Genomic DNA, 18,141 nt, shown 5'->3' with positions numbered 1-18,141 from the left:
CTAATAAAGATGTGAAACCTGAAAATTGTTTGGGGAGCAGAGAAACAAATGAGAAAAAGAAAACTGCAGCCTTTGATTCAATAATGAATTTTGCATAAAGGGCTCCGTATTACAGTGCACCAGAGACCATCCTGCCACACACTCTGCATTCCATTTTTTATGAGAAGGAGGAAAATGGAAAAAAAAAACACACTAAAATGATATTTAGGGCATATTAAAGAAAGTGTATTCAAGCATGTATCTTGATTTGAGCACGTGGACACAAACCATTTATATTTTATAGCTTAGTAAAAGCTGGGAGTTGAAAAGAAGCATCTAGCCCAATCCTTTCATCTTCTAGAAGAGCAGATTGGAGCATCTGGGCATTAAGTCACAGGCCCACACTTCAGCCTTGTAATGGCCGACTTGGAAGAGGAGCCACAGGGCTTGTCCCTTCGTCCAGTCCTGCCTGACTCTGGGATTTGGCTCCTGACAGGAGGGGACTGGAAGGAAACTTGGGTCCTTCTTCTCCAAGTGCACTCTTCTCACTGGGATTGCAAAGGTCACACATTCCCGTAATCTTTACTGAGCACCTACTATGTGCCAGACGCCATTCTTGGTGCTTGGGCTCCAGAAGAGGACAGGACAGGTACTTGCTCCTACTGCCTGTAACTTCCAGTGGGCCACTCAGTGGATAAAAGTGCATGAACAAACTGAGCAACATAACTTCTGGCAGTGTTCCATTCTCCAGGGGAATTTAAAACAGCGCATGTGAGAGAGGGACTGATGGGGAGGTGACTTGGAAGGCCTCTCTAGGCGGGAACGTTCACTAGAGACGAGACCTGAACCACGAGAAGGAGCCAGTCACATGGACATTGGAGAGAAGATGGTCAGATCAGAAGGAACTGCAACCATGAGTGCCTGGGGCAAGTGTGGGAGGCGGGGTGCACAGAAAGGAAGCCTGCATGGCTGGAACAGAGTGAGTGAGGGGGAGATGCCAGGAGAGGCGGTCAGAGCCAGGGCAAGGCCATGTGCTGTGGTGCAGGCACTCGCCCAGCATCTCCCTGGAAGGTGGAGGCAGGGCTAAGATTCAGACTGGAGCCTCCAGGCTCAGTTTTCATGGTTCTCTGTCAACTGTGCTGGGCAGACCCGTCCATCATGTTGAGTCACCAGGAGGTCAGTTGCAGGAGGACCCTGACGCACTGGACTCTGGCCACGTTGTGCTCACTCTCAGGACCTGGCATGGGACAGGCCTCCAAAGGCCAAGGGAGCCCCCAGGGGTCAAGTGACCAGACAGCATGGCGATGAAAAGTGGACCCTCCCTTCCCTTTAGTCACAGAGACCCATTCAAGGTTAGTCAGTCATGAATCGGCCCTGCCAGCCGAGAGGAAGGGCTCAGTAGAGCCTGGGGCTAATTTTTTAACTGTTATCAATTTTTAATCACCCAAGGACTTGTGAATACATTTTTCTTTTTTTTAAATGAAAGAAAACATGGTCCTTAAGGCTCGTGCCCCTGGAGCCCCCCTCCAACCCTGGTCATTTTGTTAGTTCTCCATCGCTGTCCCACTAGAGCTGAATACTATTACTATCAGTTAAATGGGAGGCCTTCCAGACCATTTCTTATGTCTTAAAATGCATATGTGTTGTACTCCTGGAGAAGATAGTGTGATTTTTACAGGTTCATTTAAATAAATTGTAGCATACTGCATGTGATGGCCCTGCAACTTGTCTTTGCCCCCCCACCCACCACACCACACAGACACACACACACACCAGAAAACAGGTCTTGAATAGCTATCCAGGTTATATAAACGCCCACCTCATTTTACTAATCGCCGTGTAACACTCCTTTGTATGATGTGCCGCAGTCTATCTCCCTACGAATTGTCATTTAAACTGTTTCCCACTCTTTTTTGCATTACAAGTAAAATAGTGCAATGGAGTAAGCAGTAAAATGCTGCAGTGGAACTTCCTCTCTGCCCACTTTGTGAATGCTCCTCTGTGTCAGGAGGACTTTGCTCTTAGATGCAACCCCCAAATGGAAGCAGAATCAGCCGTGGGAATTTCTGGCAACCAAATGGTCACCTAGAACCCAGAGACCTTGCCTCAGCACTGCCATCCTCACCATTAGCCCGCTGCAGGCTGTTTGCCAATTCCCAACGCCTTTTGGATTCTGTAGAAAGAGGAACTTGTTTTTGATGAACTCTAAAAACTCTCACAGTAATGACAGTCTAAAACTCTGTGATCCCAGGTAGTGAACGTGTAGGGTTCTCTCACAAGTGGAAGTTTGATGCCCTTTCAGAGGTCATGAGGTGCTTGCAGAATGCCTGTGGATTGCAGTGTGACCCTCCAGGCAGTGGCACACACTGTAATGGTGAGATGGCCGGTGCACATACGCCGCTGAGATCTGCTGGCCCTTCTCCGTGGCCGTCCTGGATAGCAGGGCATATGATGTCACCTTTTGCAAATTCTGTGTAAATAACTAAGTTATAATGAGTGAGGGGGAAATAATCCCCACCTACTTTGCATAGACTTTAGTCTACAAAGCACACAGGTTCTCATTTCATTCCTGGAACAACCCTGAGATACACACAGGAAAGGGAGAATTATAATATATTTTATAATAATGTTAATGGACTTGTTATTCATTACAGCCAAGTAGATTAAGACAACAAAGATTAACTGGTTGCCCAAGGCCACGCAGCTAGGAAGGGAGGGCAAAGCTGGAACCCAGGTCTTCTGATTCCCTGTCCTGTTCTCATGCACAGGGCAGCACTGGACTTTCCAGCTGCATGGCTGTGAAGACCTGTCTGTAATCCTTAATAGCTAGGAGAAATATGCATCCTTAGCAGATTCTGAAGGATTTAGTGGAAGACCATATTCAGAGATAGAATTTAGGTCTTAAAGAGCCAAGCGAATAGAGGGAGGAGAGCCAGATTTTGGGGGAGAGGGCATGGGAATTAATGTAACTGAACTCTAAGAAGAAATGAATAAGTTCAAGTTGTCTGAGGGGCTTTCACTCCACACATTAAGTAAAGACCTTCTCTGGAATACCTGAGCTAGCTGGTCACGAAGTCCTCTCTAGGGACTTGGCAATTAAGCTGAGACCTTGGGGATAAGCAGATTCCAGCTTTGCAAAGAAACAGGAGAAAAGCAAACCAGGTATAGGCAACAGCATATGTGAAGTTTCCAAGATGGACAAACCCACTGAAAGGCCAAGGAGTCCCTCTGTGCAGGGAGCCAAAGGGGAGGGGGGATATAAAATAAGGTGGGCCCCCGCTACTGACTGCTCTGGGCTCAGATGGGACTTGAGGGGATCTTAAGGAAATGACTGACTTTATTCATGGGAAGCACAGCAGAGGAGGTTTCTGCCAGGAGAAGGACAGGTGGAAGAGAAATTATGGATGAGTAATGAGTAAGAGTCAGTCCCTTAATCCGTAAAGTGGAAGAGTCGGATAGAAGGTCACCGAGGTCCCTTTTAGGTTGGGTGCACCAACACTGCAATAGCCCAGAGGAGGCTGGCCGAGGGAATGGCAGGCCCTAGTCCAGCCCTCACGACTCCCGGATTCCCATCCGGAGCTGGCTCCACCCCAGCTCCTTGCGTCTGCTGGCAGGAAGGAGGTTCAGGCTGCGGTCGGATGTGAGCGTGAGGCCTCCGCAGAGCCCCGCGGTGGGACCGTCTGCCCGGAGCGTCCCCACGGCCAGCGCTGCAGCCTCCAACCCGCTGGCCTCAAAGCCAGTTCCTTTGCTCCCCCCAGAAGCTTCCCAAAGACCGCAGGAACCCCTTTAATTTTCCTTAAACATTTCTCCACAAAACAGTATGAGGAACAGGAGGAAAAGCATGGCCCTATGACAAAGCTGCCTCAGCTAGAAAAACCAGCCTGCGACCTGCCAATTCCTTAGGTTTCAGGGCTCCCCTGGGAAGCAAAGAGGTGCAGACATGGAGTTAGGAAGCACCACGCATTTCCTGGCGGGAAGAGCACTCTCCACTCAGGACCTGGGTCTCGGCGCAACCCAGCGGTGCCCCTGGGGGATCAAGGGCCCTGCACCAGCCTAGAACGTGGTCAGACTTGCCCAGCTCCAGCCACAGGACACTCAGATGCTTAGAGTGAAAGGAACCTTGGGACTCAATCTGTTTCAAGCCTCCATGTATAAATGTGGAAACTCTGGCCCAGAGAGGGTCACCTTGCAAGTCAGTAAGGTTGTTCCAAAGTGAATAAAGCCAGGTGTGTGAGCATTTACTAGATGTCTGGCACTGTGCTAAGTTGTTAATGTCTCCCTGCTGTTAGCACTCACAGTGACGTAGGCACTGCTATGATCTCTGCTTCACACACTCAGAAGCTGTGGCCTAGAGAGGTTAAGCCACGTGCCTAAGGTCACACAGCTGTGATGAGTAGAGCTGGGATTCTACTCCAGACCACTGTATCCCACTCCCCAGGCTTTGACATCCTGCTGCATCAGGACTGTAAGCAGCATCTCTGACCTCCCAGTCCATTTCCACCCCAGGTTTGTTAATCCTGAATGTGGGCTTGACTATGTGCCTCCCACTCAGCTCTTCCACAAAGAAGCCGGCACACCTGTGTCCTGGCCTCCCTCCCCCACGGACCTTTGACTCTTTTTTGCCACTTAGTTCTGCACTCTCTCCTTCCCCCAGCCCTACACCAAATCAGCATGGTGGTTCCCTCCTCTTCAGCCTCAGCTCAAATGCCAGCCGTTGAGAAGACACCTGTTTCCAGGTGTCCATGATTGCCCCTCCGCTCTTACTTTGCAGATTGTAATCATAAGTCTGTGTTTACTTATGTATTGACTCCTCCCCCTATTTCTGGTCAACATGGTGCCTGGCATAGAATAAACAATCAGAAGTTGTTGAAAGCATGAAAAAATGAACTAAAAACCTTAGTCCTTCAAATTAATGTCTGCCCAGATCTCTTACATCTAACACTTGTCCAGCTGACTTGGTTAAACCTACATAATCCAAAAACTTACCTTAATCCAAGGGCCTGGTAATTAGGAGTGTGCCCTTCCAGGTCTTTCTCGATGCATTATAGGTATACATACATGTAGCACCTACATAGGATCCCATTTGTAGAAAAATGATTTCACTATTTTAGATGATATATTGTATATATCCTATATGTTCTCTATATTATATATGTATTATATCATACATAATAAAATATACCCACATATATACATTATCCCAAAGAACATACTATATATATGTTTCTGCAATGTTCTTTTCTTATTTAATCACATACAATGAAAATCTTCCCTCATGACCACATGTAGATCTGTCTCATGTTAACAACTGCATACTATTTTTCAAATAAAAATAAAGGGAGTACTCCCTCTTGGTGAGATATTCAAACAGCCTAGGGATGGCAAGTAGAAACTCTCAGATCACAAGCACCTCTGCCTAGCCTTCCCATCCCTCACAGGCCAGAAGGATTTTGTGTTCAAGAGGAGGATGGATGAGAGCGTACCCATGAGTGGACGGGAGCAGCGCAGGAGTGGACAGGAGGCAGGCTGATGTGGAGGGCAGACGTGTAGGATGGAGCTGGAAGGGCACACGAGAAAGGCAATGGGAAAGAAAAGCTGGGGGTCTAGGGCTGTGTCCGTCCATAACAGCAATGAGGGGGCAGAGAGTGGGGAGGGGAGCCAGACCACTCTGTGTGGGGACAGGAAGTCAGAGAAGAAGAGAAGCGTTATGGGGGGAGCACTCGGAGTGAAACTGGCCCCCCAGCTTTCCTCTTTCCCCCTGAAGAAGGTGGAAAGTCTGTTTCCCAATGGTTTTGCCAGCTGGTTTTCCAACACCCAGGAGCATTTGACTATTTCCGAGGGAGACTTGTTTATCTCCATTCTGGAGTCTTAAAGTTCAAAACAAACTTCCAAACAAAGGGACCCTCTGCTCTTCGGGTCTCGGCTCCATTCTCTTGCAAGGGCAGAGCCGGGATTCTGCTTTCCTGATGATTTTCACAGCCCATTCCACCGAGGATCCCACCCCCAGCTTCCTCCTGCGTCTTTCCCGGCTGCCTCCATTGTTGTGGACATCCTCACCCGTATAGCTTCTCTAGCTTCTTTTAACCCTTTTCTCCCTATCCTTGAAATTGCGCAGGGAAAATGAGATTGTTTCCCCAACAGAAGCTAATCGGGGCTTTTTAGAGTAGATCCATGGTCCCTTCAAAGAGCTGAACTCATCAGCAGCCCGCTGGGTTAGGTATTAAAAAGAACCCTGGACATGAAGAGCTGGTCAGTTAAGCCCTCTGTCGTTGGAGAACTCTGAGGCATACTTTCATGGCCACTGCTCTGTGGAAAAGCCCAACAGGTCAGTAGAAAATTGACCAGACTGTCTTAGGGGGTGAGTATAAGTGAGGGATGATACTAATAATTAACATATGTCAAGTCTTCACTTGCCAAGCATTACACTGAGTACTTTCACACACACAGCAATCCGTGAGGTAGGCACCATATTATAACCGTTTTACAGTTGAATATGAGGCTCACAGAGGCTGAGTCTCTTGCTTGGAAGTGATGGAGCTGAGATTGAAAATCAGCCAGGCTGGTAAGTGCTCCTGGGCTCTTAACCAAGCCACCACCTGGTTTACCTGATTCACACTTGGCTGAGTTAATTGTTGTCTACCTCCACTTCCCACCAAAAGATTTATGTTCTAGGAGGGCAGGGTCCTTGTTTGTCTTGTTGTCCCCACCTGCCAGCACAGGGCCAAGCACAAAGTAGATACTCAGTAAATGAATAAACGAATGAAAAATATGCTTTTATTTGACTATGTAAACCTGAACTCTGAAAAGTTCTGCAAACCTTGAGGCTTTGGGTGATAACTTAGTGTGTTCAGTGAACAGGCCTATTAATTTTACATATTTAATTTATATGAACTTTCTCCCAGGGAAAAAATATCTTTTTTTCTAAATAGTAGAACCTAGCAAGGTACATGTAACTTGGGGATTGGATAAGGAATCTCAATCTGAGAAATGTAGGAGGTCTCTAACGAGATCTTTGGGACTCATTTAAATAATTATTAAGCACTACTGTGTTTTGAAAGCTGTTCTAGGCCTTTTCAGAAGCAAAGAGGGGTCTGTGAATCACCTGGGATCCTTGTTTAACATGCAGAGCCAGAGAACCAGGAACCATTTTTTGCAGATCTCTCAGGTGATTGTTATACAAACAAAACTGTGAGGAGGTTGCAGTTACACCTCCTCCACTCAAAGAAATTCCTAAAAAGCTATTGAAATGTGTTTCAAATCCAATGACCCTTCAATTTATCTAAAGATCCTTTAACTGCTATCACGTCTTGGGGTCAAGAGCCATATCAAATTTTTTCACTCTGTGTAAGGCAGAAACATTGTGTTTATCTAAAAAAGATGTTCTTTTCCTAGTTTTAAGAGGAGGGCTATCTACCCTTACCCTGACATCCCAGATTCTGGTGCCCTGACTCACTCTCACAAGGGACCACGCTAGAAATGAGAAGATATGGTTCAGTTCTGCCACCAGATGCTGTGTGTCTGAGGGCAGGTAGCTCAGCCTCTCTGACCCACTGTTTCCTTGTCTATAAGTTGGGGATGTGTTCACAGCTTTTTGATTCTATGCATACTCTAACCAGAGTCATTCTGTAGACAGGGACTATGTGGCCTTTCAGTCTTGTTTTTCTACTCAAAAGTGATGCTTCTGTGACCATGAACTAGGTTCACAAGGTGACAGGGTAGGTAGTCAGGGAAATATAAAGAACCTCACCCCACTGAATTAATCATGGCCAAGAAAATCAGAATACAGTTTTCTGTAATACACGCCTACAAAAACTATAGGGGGAAAAAACAACTTTTGGACAAGAGTTAGTGGCCGTACAAAACTGGGTGAACCAGTGAGGTTAAGTCATGAGGCCACATGCCAGCTCTTTGCCTCAGACAGGGAAGTGTTTCAAGGTGGGGATTCCTAGACCTTCTACTCTGAGGGCTTCGTGATATTAGACCCAGAGAAGACCCAGGACGTTCTGTCAACAAATATTTATCGATACCTACCACGTGTTGGGTGCTTTTCTAGGTATTGAGGGCCTGGCAATGAATCTTACGGACAAGACCCATACTTTGATAGAGTTAACAGTCTCATGGGGAAGAGAGATGATAAACAACTGTAACAAATGAATCAGTGATAAGGGGTACGAAGGGGGAGGTAGGGACAGAAGTTAAGTCTTCTTAACCCCTAATGTCTCACCCACTTGTCCAGCCGCCACCTTCCTCACTTGAGGAAGATGACGCAGACGGCACTGATCTGCTCAAGACCAGACTACACCCATCTGTTTCGAAGCAGGATTAGAAGCGAACACTGTCTTCCTGCAACGCCAATCCTTTCTTCACAGCCCCTCCCGATGACGTGTCTATTTTCCTATCATTGTTTAGCTTTTAGAACCCAGTACTCAGGGAGGGGAAACAGCGCTCAGGCATCCCCTTGCTGGCCCCAGGACGCAAGGGCCCCATCCATCCCCCTTCACTCCCCAGGACCCAGGGAGAAACCCCGGCGGGGCGGGGCCTGGATACGCACCGGCGCGTCCACCAGGTGGCAGCAGCGAGCGGCCGCGCCCCCCGCGCAGCCACGCCGCGAGCCCGCATCATGGATGTCGAGCTCTCCTATTTCGCTTCGCTCGCCTTGGAATTCGAGACCCCAGAAGAGGACCAGGATTCATGAGCCGGTCGCAGGGGCCCGGACTGGGGCCTCTGGCTCCCGACACTGGCCGAGAGGTGAGTCCTGGGGCGGGTCGCTGCTCGCGGCAGCCGGGCGGGGACGCGCTGCCCAGCTGAGCCGGGCGCCCCGCGCGTTGCCCCCGCCCTGCCTCCCTGTGGTCCACACCCCCTTTGGGCTCCCGAGCTGCTGGGCTGCAACAGTCGGGGGTGTGCGCGAGCAGGCGCTGCCAGCCTGGCTTCTGCCGGGCAGTCAGGTTCCAGGAGCTGGAGGACCTAGGCGCCCGTATCCTCTCTGCCTCCGCCTCCCTCCTGCTCTCACCTGCGCCAATTAGTCTACTCGCCTTCAAGGCCAGTGGCTACAGCCAAGACGGAGAGGGGACAGCACCTGAGGATACAGAGCTAGCGTTGGACTGCCCTTTCACCCTCTAGGTGATGAGTGAGGTCGGAAGATCTGAAGATTTAAAAAGCAACGGGAGCCTACGTATTGAATGAAAGACCCAGTGCGAAGGCATCACCATGAACACGAGCAGTAAGTGGGTCCTCCTCTCCTTTGCCATGGGAACAGGGTGGGGGCGGGAGGTGCAGGAGCCTGCGCTGGGGCTGCCTGGAAGGAGGAAGGAAGCCTGGCCCGGGGTGGACACCAGGCCCCCAGACTCCTCCTTGGTCCTTTCTGTGCTCCCAGGCACAAGGATATGGCTTCAGCTTTTCATGATAATTTAACTAATGTTTTATCGGCAGCGTCACTCGCCTCTGTGGGGAGGCTGCTTGTCTCCTTCTAGCAATGCCTGGGAAGGCCTAGGAAGCAGTAGTGTGGCCATTGTCTGACTGTGGGGGCTCTGAGGAGACCTCCCGGCACACAGCTGGAAAGCCATGGAAGGCCCAGCTTGCCCTGGAGCTGGGAGGAGCAGGGAGGCTGGCCCTCCCGCTGGTGGGTGGGTGGATGTGGGCAGGCCCTGGGATAGGAACCAGCAGTTTGATAAACAAATCATCAGGAAGCCACCTTTGGATCTGGAGGTTGTGAAATAGCCCGCTCTTGTGTGCAGGCAGCCCCATGGGCCCAGGGCTGATTTTTTCACACACCTGCAGGCTGTCTAGCCATCCTGTGAAAGAGGGAAAAAGAGACAAGCCTTTGGCCAATGTTTCTAACATGCTGGAGGCAGCAACTGCTTTGCAGAGCCAGGACCAGACATTTTGCTGCTGAGCTGAGCCTCAACTGCTGAGAAATGCAGTAAGAAGTACAAGGAGGCCCACTCTATTTCTCTTCAACATAATTCCTTTGCCCATGGGCTGCTGGGGCAGGTGGCCTGGGCACCACCCTAGAGGGAGGTCTGGGTTCAAGCCCCTCCTCCTGCCACTGGGCCAGCTTAGCTTGCCTGGGTTATTCAGCAGCAGGTGGGGTTGTTGAACTGGAGAACCCCTAGGAACGTTCACTTCCCTGGGTCTATGACTTCGCCGTCTCCTCTCTGGATCTCAGATTGCTCATTGTAAGATGAGAAGAGTTGAATTAGAGGTCTTGCTAAGCTAAGAATCTGCAAGTTTCTTCTAAAAAAGCTAGAACTGAGAAGCAAGGCCCGAAAAAATCAGTACTTCTGTGTCAGACCAAACCCAGTTTCTTCCCCTCCCTCCATTTCAGGGCTGTTGGCATGGAGGGGAGGAAAACAAAGCGAAAGCCAGGGAGATGGAAATGAAATATATTTATTTACTATGTATTTGTATGACTCATCTCTGCCGTCTTCCTTTGTGTATTACATAGCTATGCTAAGCAAGCGATTGTAGCTGGACTCCCTCTGCCTCTTACAGCCCAAGCATTTTGACTCTTGATTGTGATCATCTGGAAAGGGGCTGGGGCTTCACACCAGGCTGAGGAGAAGAGCAATATTAGGTAGACCTGACCACCTAGTGGGCCACGTATTTGCATCCGTGTGCTTTCGGACGAGTAAAGATGTGAACTGCCTGTCACTTCCCACTATCTCTAGGGAAAATATGTATTTATGGGAGCTCTTTCGCACTAAATGACAGAAGAGAAAGATGGCTCATCTGTTTTTCACGGAACCTAAGAAATAAGGAAATAAGTGGCTTGCCCTTCTCTCTGAAATTGTAAGGAGCTCTTGTCCCATTAGCAGCACTGAGTATTCCTAAAAGAAGGAAACGGAATTTACTTTTTTTTAGACATAACAACCAATAGAATTGAATACTGCGGAAGAAGAGAGTGCATTTTTGTTAGTCCTCTTCTCCCACAGTATTCAATTCTACTGGTTGTTACGTCTTAAAACCCAATCCTCATGCCCGCAGTTAAACCTAAGAGAAACTCTTACTCAATTTTTCTTTCCCTTCCTCCTACCGAGGCCTCACTCTTTACCAAGCACTGTGCTATGCATTTCACCTGCACCTTCTCCCCAGAATCTCCCACCCAGCCTGTGAGACGGGCATTATTGCTCCAGTTTTACAGGTGAAACCTTTGAGCCAAAGTTCAATAACTTCTTCAAATCATGCAGGTGATTGTTGGATTATGAAAGGTACTTGGGTGCATAACATTTTTGACAGTGCGGACTGTTCCTAATGAGAGATTTAAATGTCACCATTGAGGTGGGGGCGGGGCAAAGCATGCGCTGATTATTAGGCTGCTAATCGCTTCACCTGTGGAGCGGTGAAGTGGAGCGTGCGCTGCGCGTGAGTTGATAGAGTTCACGCCTTGAAATCAGGTGATCCCAGGTTCTAGTTCTTTCGGCTGTATGGTCCTCAGCATAATTGTCTTATCTGCAAAATGGGAATGGTGCGACCTACCTCAGCACAGAACGGAGATAAATGTTCATGTGTAAAATTGAGAGAGTGGTATCCGGGCAGGGCTGGTGTCTTGTGAGCGATGGTGGCCAGGCTGTCATCATCACTGCAGTGGTCATTGTGGTTCTTGTCCTTGGCTTTATGACATTAGCAGGCAAGTCACTCACCCTCTCAGTGTCACAACTTTGTCATAAATTCAGATGAATATGGAAGTGTGATCTTGAGGATTAAACAGGATTGTGACAGATTGCTTTGTAAATATGTGTAAATTGTTTTTATTAATAAGAAACACGTGTCTCAGATGGCAAATCCAGGGTAGTGCCCAGTGACTCATCAGAGTACATTTTAATTTCATCAGTATTCTTTCTCCTGAAATCTAGCTGACCTTTAGCACGCCACAAAGCAGGACCATGAGAGGAAGGGGTAATTTTGGAGATGACCGAGTAGGGTCCAGACCTGGCAGAATGCAACAGGTGGGCTCCAGCCCTTGGAGCCAGTAAGGCAGACGGGGAGGAGGGCTCCTTACAGAAAGAACAAGATGCCAAAGGCATGAGCAGGACTCCCAGGCTAGTACTGACATGGTTCCTCCCATGGGCCAAAGGCTTCAGGGTAAACAGAGCCATCATTTCTACCTTGGCCTCTGTGGGGTGGGACTGCTTCCCCTGCAGACACCCAGCCTAATTCCAAGGATCTGTCTTTTGACTCCTGACCTGCTGAGGCAGCCCCTTAACTGGCCTCCCTTCACCCACTCCAGCCCCCTCCAGTCTCCCCCCACCCCACTGCATCATGCTCTGCTTAAAATGCAGATCCCATTGCTCTTAAGATGCAAGAGGAAAGCCCTCAGCAAGGCCTGCAGGGTCCCCTGTGGCCCGGCCTTGCTCACGGCCCCAGCTCATCCACACTGCACCATTCTCCAGTTCCCATCATGTTTGCCTCCTTCCATTCCCCTGAGGACCTGTTCCTTCCTCCTGGAAAGCTCTCTCTCCCTCCAGCACCAGCCCCTCTGCCCAACACCCCTCTTCATCCAGGCTGGCTTCCTCCCACTACCATTCCCCAGTTCAGCTCACATCCCCCAGTGTTGCTCTCCGTGCACCTTGGCCCTGTTCTTTAGGAACCTTGTCTCCGCCATCACACACTCACTCCTGTGGTCTCTGGCCATTTTCCTGCACCCACAGAGCAAGGAAGGCACTGACTCGAGACCCCTCACTCTCACACAGTCCCCAAAGCCATGAGGGCTTCACCACCTAATGTGCGTTTTCTTACACAACAATAAATCTTTGGTTATTCTACGTCAGTGTCTCCCAGCCCCACGTTGGCCCCAGGAGTTCCCAGGTCAATTCAGTCTCCACTGGGTCCACAGCCAGGGGCGTTGACTTGACCCCGGAGCGTCAGAGGCCCTGACGGCCTCTCTTGCCCTTTTAGATTCATGCATATACAGTACCAGGTTGATCATCTTCCTGAAGGCTTCCTGAAAGCCATGGCTCCCCTACGTACAGAGCCCAGTGCTGGGTACAATACCAGCGAAAAAGGCTAATTTTCAACTAGAGGATTTGGCTCTTACGACACCATCATTTCAGAACTTTGCTCTCTACGCAATGGCCAGCTCAACTCCAGGAGAAAGGAGCTGAATCTGAAGTTGAGTTAAGATCCTAGAAGAGAGGCAGAAAAGGTCTGAGGGCCAGGATTTTGTAGTTGTAAGAATAGAAGGGAGAAGATCCTTTAGGAGTTAACGTCCGCGTGGCCTTGCACCTGACTGAGTTATAAGGTGAAGGAGGTGGGGAGTCGGCGTTAGGGTCTCAGCAGGGAACAGATGGGCGATTTGAGGGGAGTTAAACAGGAGTCTTTGCCAGCGTGCGAGGAGGGTGTAGGGAAGAGAGCAAGGAGAAGTCAGAGTGGCCCAGGACCGTTCTTACCACGACTGCCCCCAGCCTAAGGAGGCAAGAAAGAAAGGAAGCCGGAGGCCCAGCTTGCTGCAGGGGAAGGTCTGCAGGGAGGAGTGGTGGCCCCGGGCTCCCAGAAGGCAGCTCGCCCTCGGCCACACCCGAAGGAAGGAACTGGGGAAAGAGTATCCCGACCTCTCTCTCCTTCCTCCCCTGGATTTCCTGCGGCGCTCCCCAACCCCACCCCCGGGGCCCAATCCAACCAGGAGCCACAGGGCAAGGTAGGCAATTGATGGGCCCATCAGGGTGAGCCTGACCTGGGACATCGCGGGGTCGAGAAGGAGCAGAGTGGCCCTCAGGAGGCGAGGGATTTCAGAACTGATGACACCCAGACAGGGAGCATAGTGACCTTCCTCAGCTAATGTCGTTGCCCAGGTCAGGAACTGTATGAATTCCTGAAGAAAAGGATCCATTATAAACACAAACACAGGAGGGTGCCCTCTAAAGCAATTCTCGACTTACAAAACAGATGAAATAGAGATGATTGTATATTTTATAAGGATAGAGACTTTTTTTTTTAATCAGTGCTTACTGGGTGAATGGAGCACTTGTAGACAGATGACCACTTGAAGCTAAGTGGGGGTTAGAGGAAGAGTGTAAGGAACAATGTTAAAACCACCCAAAATGAGTCTAGCACATCTCTGCAAATCCACAGTGTGACTTCAGGAGCACTTGCATTGCGTAAAGGAAGCAGTGTCAATTCTGAACTCCAGCTTTCCTATCTGGCAAAAGCTTTATCTGGCTAACATCTGCTGTTTCGAATGGTCAACAACTGGCCGGTACCCAGCATTAGCCAGATACCATTGTAAAGAACAGAAAACAGCCAGAAGTGTTTAAGCACCTCTTACTTGTTGGATATTTTGCCGGTTAAATCGTTCTTCTGCAGTTCTTAAGGGCACAGACTGGAACTAAATAGCTGGGTTCAAATTCCGGCCCCGCCTTTGACTTGCTGTGTGTGCTTGGGCAGGTCACTTATCTTCTCTGCACCACATCTTGAATGATAATCTCAGGAAGTATAACAATAGTGAGTTGTTAAAATGAATAAATAAGTTAATAGTTGTAACCTAAACAAGTGCTTAAGTTGCTTAAAACAGCACCTGGCATATAGCAGATGTTTGTAAAACAATAAAAATAGTGTATATTACTTTGCTGGAGCTGCCATAATGAAGTATCACAAACCAGGTGGCTTAAATAAGAGAAATGTATTATCTCACAGCTCTGGCGCTTAAACTCCAAAACTAGAGTATCTTCAGCGGGTTGGTTCCTTCTGAGGCCACAGGGAAAGGATCTGCTCCACCCGGGCCTCTTTCTTGGTTGTGGATGGCCGTCTTCTCCCTGTGTCTCTTCACATCATATTCCCTCAGTGTGTGTCTGTGTCCAAATCCCCCTTTTGATAAGGACACTGGTCTTTCTAGATTAGGGCCCACCCTAATGACTTCATTTTAACTTGATTACCTCTTTAAAGACCCTTACTCCAAATACAGTCACATTCTGAGCTACCAGGGTTTAGGATTTCAACATATGAATTTCAGGGAGGGGACCCAATTCCACCCATAACGTGGTGTCTGTTAAGTAAATGACTCCTCAAAGAGGAGACTTCCATGTGGATCAGTTTTCTCTGAGTGTCAGCTACTCCCCAGGGCTAGTGTAGGATGCTGATAGCTATCTACCTTGTCTTGATGTTTCATCCCTAATTTTACCACCTCTGACCAGCGGAGATAGAGTCTGTCCATGAGAACTTGAAGGGGACTCTTCATAGGTAGAAGGTCCCCAGAGAAAAGGACCGCAGTGACTTGGTATTCCACAGTCAGTCTGTCTGCAGAAAACACACTCCCCCCTCACCCCCTATTCTGGTCATTGTGCACGACTGTAGCATTTCAGCAGTGCAACGGCATTTACAGCCACAGGATTGTGCTTCTGCCTGCCTAGCTCCTGGGAATGTCCTCCACGGTGGATAAGAATTGGTTTGTTCATTTGTTCACACAACAAATATTTACTGACCACCAACTGCGCCAGGCATATTGCTGGAAATATAGCAGTAAATATAACAGGCATGGTCCTTCTCTTCATGGATCATACAGGGGCCAGCTGGTGGCCATCATGATGGAACATGTTTTATTTGCCCTACACCAGGTTTTCAATGAACTTGAATTATTTGCCAGCATTGGGAAACTGGGAAGTCAAAAGTGGGATTTCTAGCTTCTCTTTTAAAACAACTGAAACATCTTGCATCCCTGCCCCTGTTTTCCTACGTGGCAAGTCAGTAGTGTTGGCCTGCGTTCAGGGGGGCATGGACTGGTCTCTAGTGAGCTGCAGTTGCCACCACTTCATATTACATTGTGCAAGGACAGCTTAATTTTATGTTGCCTTGCTGCTATAGGCATTTGCATGTTTAAACCTCTGTCTAGTAGATGACCCATATAACCTCAAACTCAGATGAGGAAACTGCTGCATATCTGTTCACTATCGTAGGAGAAAGTCCTGTCTGGAGTTAGCAACTGATTAACACTGCTGTGCTATAAAGTCCTAAAGTGAGCAGAATCCTGTTTCATGTCCTATGTCCCCAGCTGACCCATCCCCAGAGGATGATGTCATATCCTGTTGGATACAGTTGGGCAAACAACATCCCACCCCTTCTCCTAGCGGTCAGTTTCATTTCCAGGAGAACCTGGGAGTAGGGGGCGGGACACGGACCAAAGGAGGGCAGTTCTGGGTAACTGATCCCAGCCCTGGGTACCTTTTCTAGCCCAAAGGAAGGTGGGGGGCTGGACTGTTCAGATATTGTTGTGACATATGGGACATGCTGATCCAGTGGAGGACATCTCAGACTTGAGCTCCATATCAGTAAGGTCAGTTTATATCCCCACCCAGCTAAGGGGTGATTACTGAGCCAGGTATGGCTACTCGAGACTTCTCCTCTGTTATTATGGGGGTCTCCTGCTTGAGAAAGAAAGGCGAGAAATTGGATAAGGCTAACATAATTTCTTCAGTTGAGAGCACTTTTTCTTCATTCCTCTGGAAGAAATAAGGGTAGCAAAGAGTTCATAGAAAACAAAGCGTAGTGCCCAGCACATTGTAGGTACTCAAAGGATATTTGATGAATTAATTCATTGATGAAAACCCCACACTTTTTTTTTTTTAATGTAGATCTCTCTACTAAGTTCTAGTTTCATCTTTATGGCCATCTGCTAAGTTGCCCACCTGAATATTCCAAGGCACTTCAAATTCAAACTGAAATGTAATAAACTTATTCTTTTTAAAAGAAAAAAAAACCTCCTTCTACTCTGTTGATTGCTAGAACCTCCATCTATCCATTCACGTTAAGTTAGTAATCGGAAAGTGGTCCTGGGCTAGGGAAATAGCTCAGGGGTAGAGCACATGCTTAGCATGCATGAGGTCCTGGGTTCAATCCCCAGTGCCTCCGTTAAATAAATAAATAATATAGCTACCTCCCTCCTAAAAAAAAAAATTTAATTTAAAAGTTTTTAAAGGAAAAAAAGAAAGTCGTCCTCATCCACATTTCTCTTTCCTTCGCTCTCCTGTGTTCAGTCTGTGTCTCTGCCGGGTCATTCCTACCTCCAACATGTGACCAGAACTCTTGACCTCCTCAGCTGCCATCACTCTCCAGTGTCTGTGGCACCAGCTGTGACAGCCGTTGGAGTGGAAGGCTGAGGGAGGGATGAGTTGATCTCAAGTTCAGTGGAAGGCAGCGGAGCCAGGCAGGCTGCACAGGCGGGAGGCAGTCCCAGCGCTGCCCTGTGCCACTCTGCCTGGGCTGCCTTGGAGCCTTGTGTTCAGGGTGGAGCACGCCCAGGAATGGAAGGACTTGGAACGTGCTGGGCAGAGGGCCTTGAAGGAGCAGAAGGGAGATGCCAGAGTCAGCCCCACAGGTTGGTTTTATGTCCCCCCGAGGGTATGGATGGTTCCTTGACAATTTCACACAATGCCCCTGAGTGCACCCTGCAACCTGGAAGTCTCTAGCCCCTTTTCCGAGTGCATCACCAGCCAGACAAGAGGTCCAGACAGGCTCCACGTTGCTGTCCTCTTGCTCCCCATGCTGTGGTTACTGCTGTGTGCTCGTGCCACAGCCCCACCCCATCTCTTGGCAGAATTCTACTCTCTACCGCCTCTATCATTTCAAAAGCTTTTCCCTCACATCTGCTTGATTTTGTGCAGAGCGTAGGTCTTTCTCCGTGGGCTGTTATCTCTTGCCCTCACCAGCACCAGCAGGGCCAATGAAACAACTGCCTTGCAATAGTCTAATGACACAGTTGATCTATTTTAAGCACCTGAAGCACACTCCACCAAGTGCCAATCTTCCCGCAGCAAGCTGCTCTCAGCATGCAGGGGCAGGGCCAGCCCGAGGTCTGTTCCTGCTTTTTGAAAGCCCAGGGATCCGGACCCTGCCCATCCAAGGACAATCTAAGGCAACTGTAAAATTAGATATTTCCACAGTCAGCATGAGTTGTTCTGCAAGGAGAATTGCCTGGGATGCCAGGATTATAGGGCGCAGGAACCTCAAGTGACCATAAATCCCCCTTTCAAAGGGCAGACACAGAGCTTGGAACCGTTGTGTGTGGGGAGAAGGGACTTGGGAGGCAGCATTTCAGGAACAAAGAGAAACCTAAACCCCAGCAGAGATGCCTTAGCCTCAGACCAACTTTTTCTCCTTCTCTTAATCAAGAGACATTCTTTTCCAATTATAGCCTATCTGAGTGCGACTGTTTACATGTATTATTTATTTAATCCT

At 48.8% G+C, this 18,141-nt stretch overlaps 1 protein-coding gene and 1 long non-coding RNA gene across 3 annotated transcripts in view; one reads left to right on the top strand and one right to left on the bottom strand.

Annotated features, from left to right (window-relative positions):
- ABLIM3 (actin binding LIM protein family member 3) overlaps positions 1-18,141 on the top strand; it is a 165,751-nt gene that overhangs the window by 45,892 nt on the left and 101,718 nt on the right. For both annotated transcript variants that reach the window (XM_072955102.1, XM_072955098.1), the window contains exons 5-6: positions 8,488-8,727; positions 9,100-9,199. In XM_072955102.1, coding sequence (XP_072811203.1) covers positions 9,187-9,199 — 13 coding nt within the window. In that variant the 5' untranslated portion in view covers positions 8,488-8,727; positions 9,100-9,186. The remainder of the gene's footprint in view (positions 1-8,487; positions 8,728-9,099; positions 9,200-18,141) is intronic.
- Positions 10,350-11,531, bottom strand: LOC140689395 (uncharacterized). Its single transcript, XR_012064316.1, has 2 exons — positions 11,455-11,531; positions 10,350-10,530 (listed from the first exon to the last, which is right to left on the bottom strand). It is a non-coding gene; the product is annotated as an uncharacterized lncRNA (long non-coding RNA).

This window comes from Vicugna pacos, chromosome 3, assembly GCF_048564905.1.
Source record: "Vicugna pacos chromosome 3, VicPac4, whole genome shotgun sequence".
Taxonomy (NCBI): domain Eukaryota; kingdom Metazoa; phylum Chordata; class Mammalia; order Artiodactyla; family Camelidae; genus Vicugna; species Vicugna pacos.
Note: the sequence above shows the minus strand (reverse complement) of the source record. Positions and strands in the feature narration are given on the sequence as shown.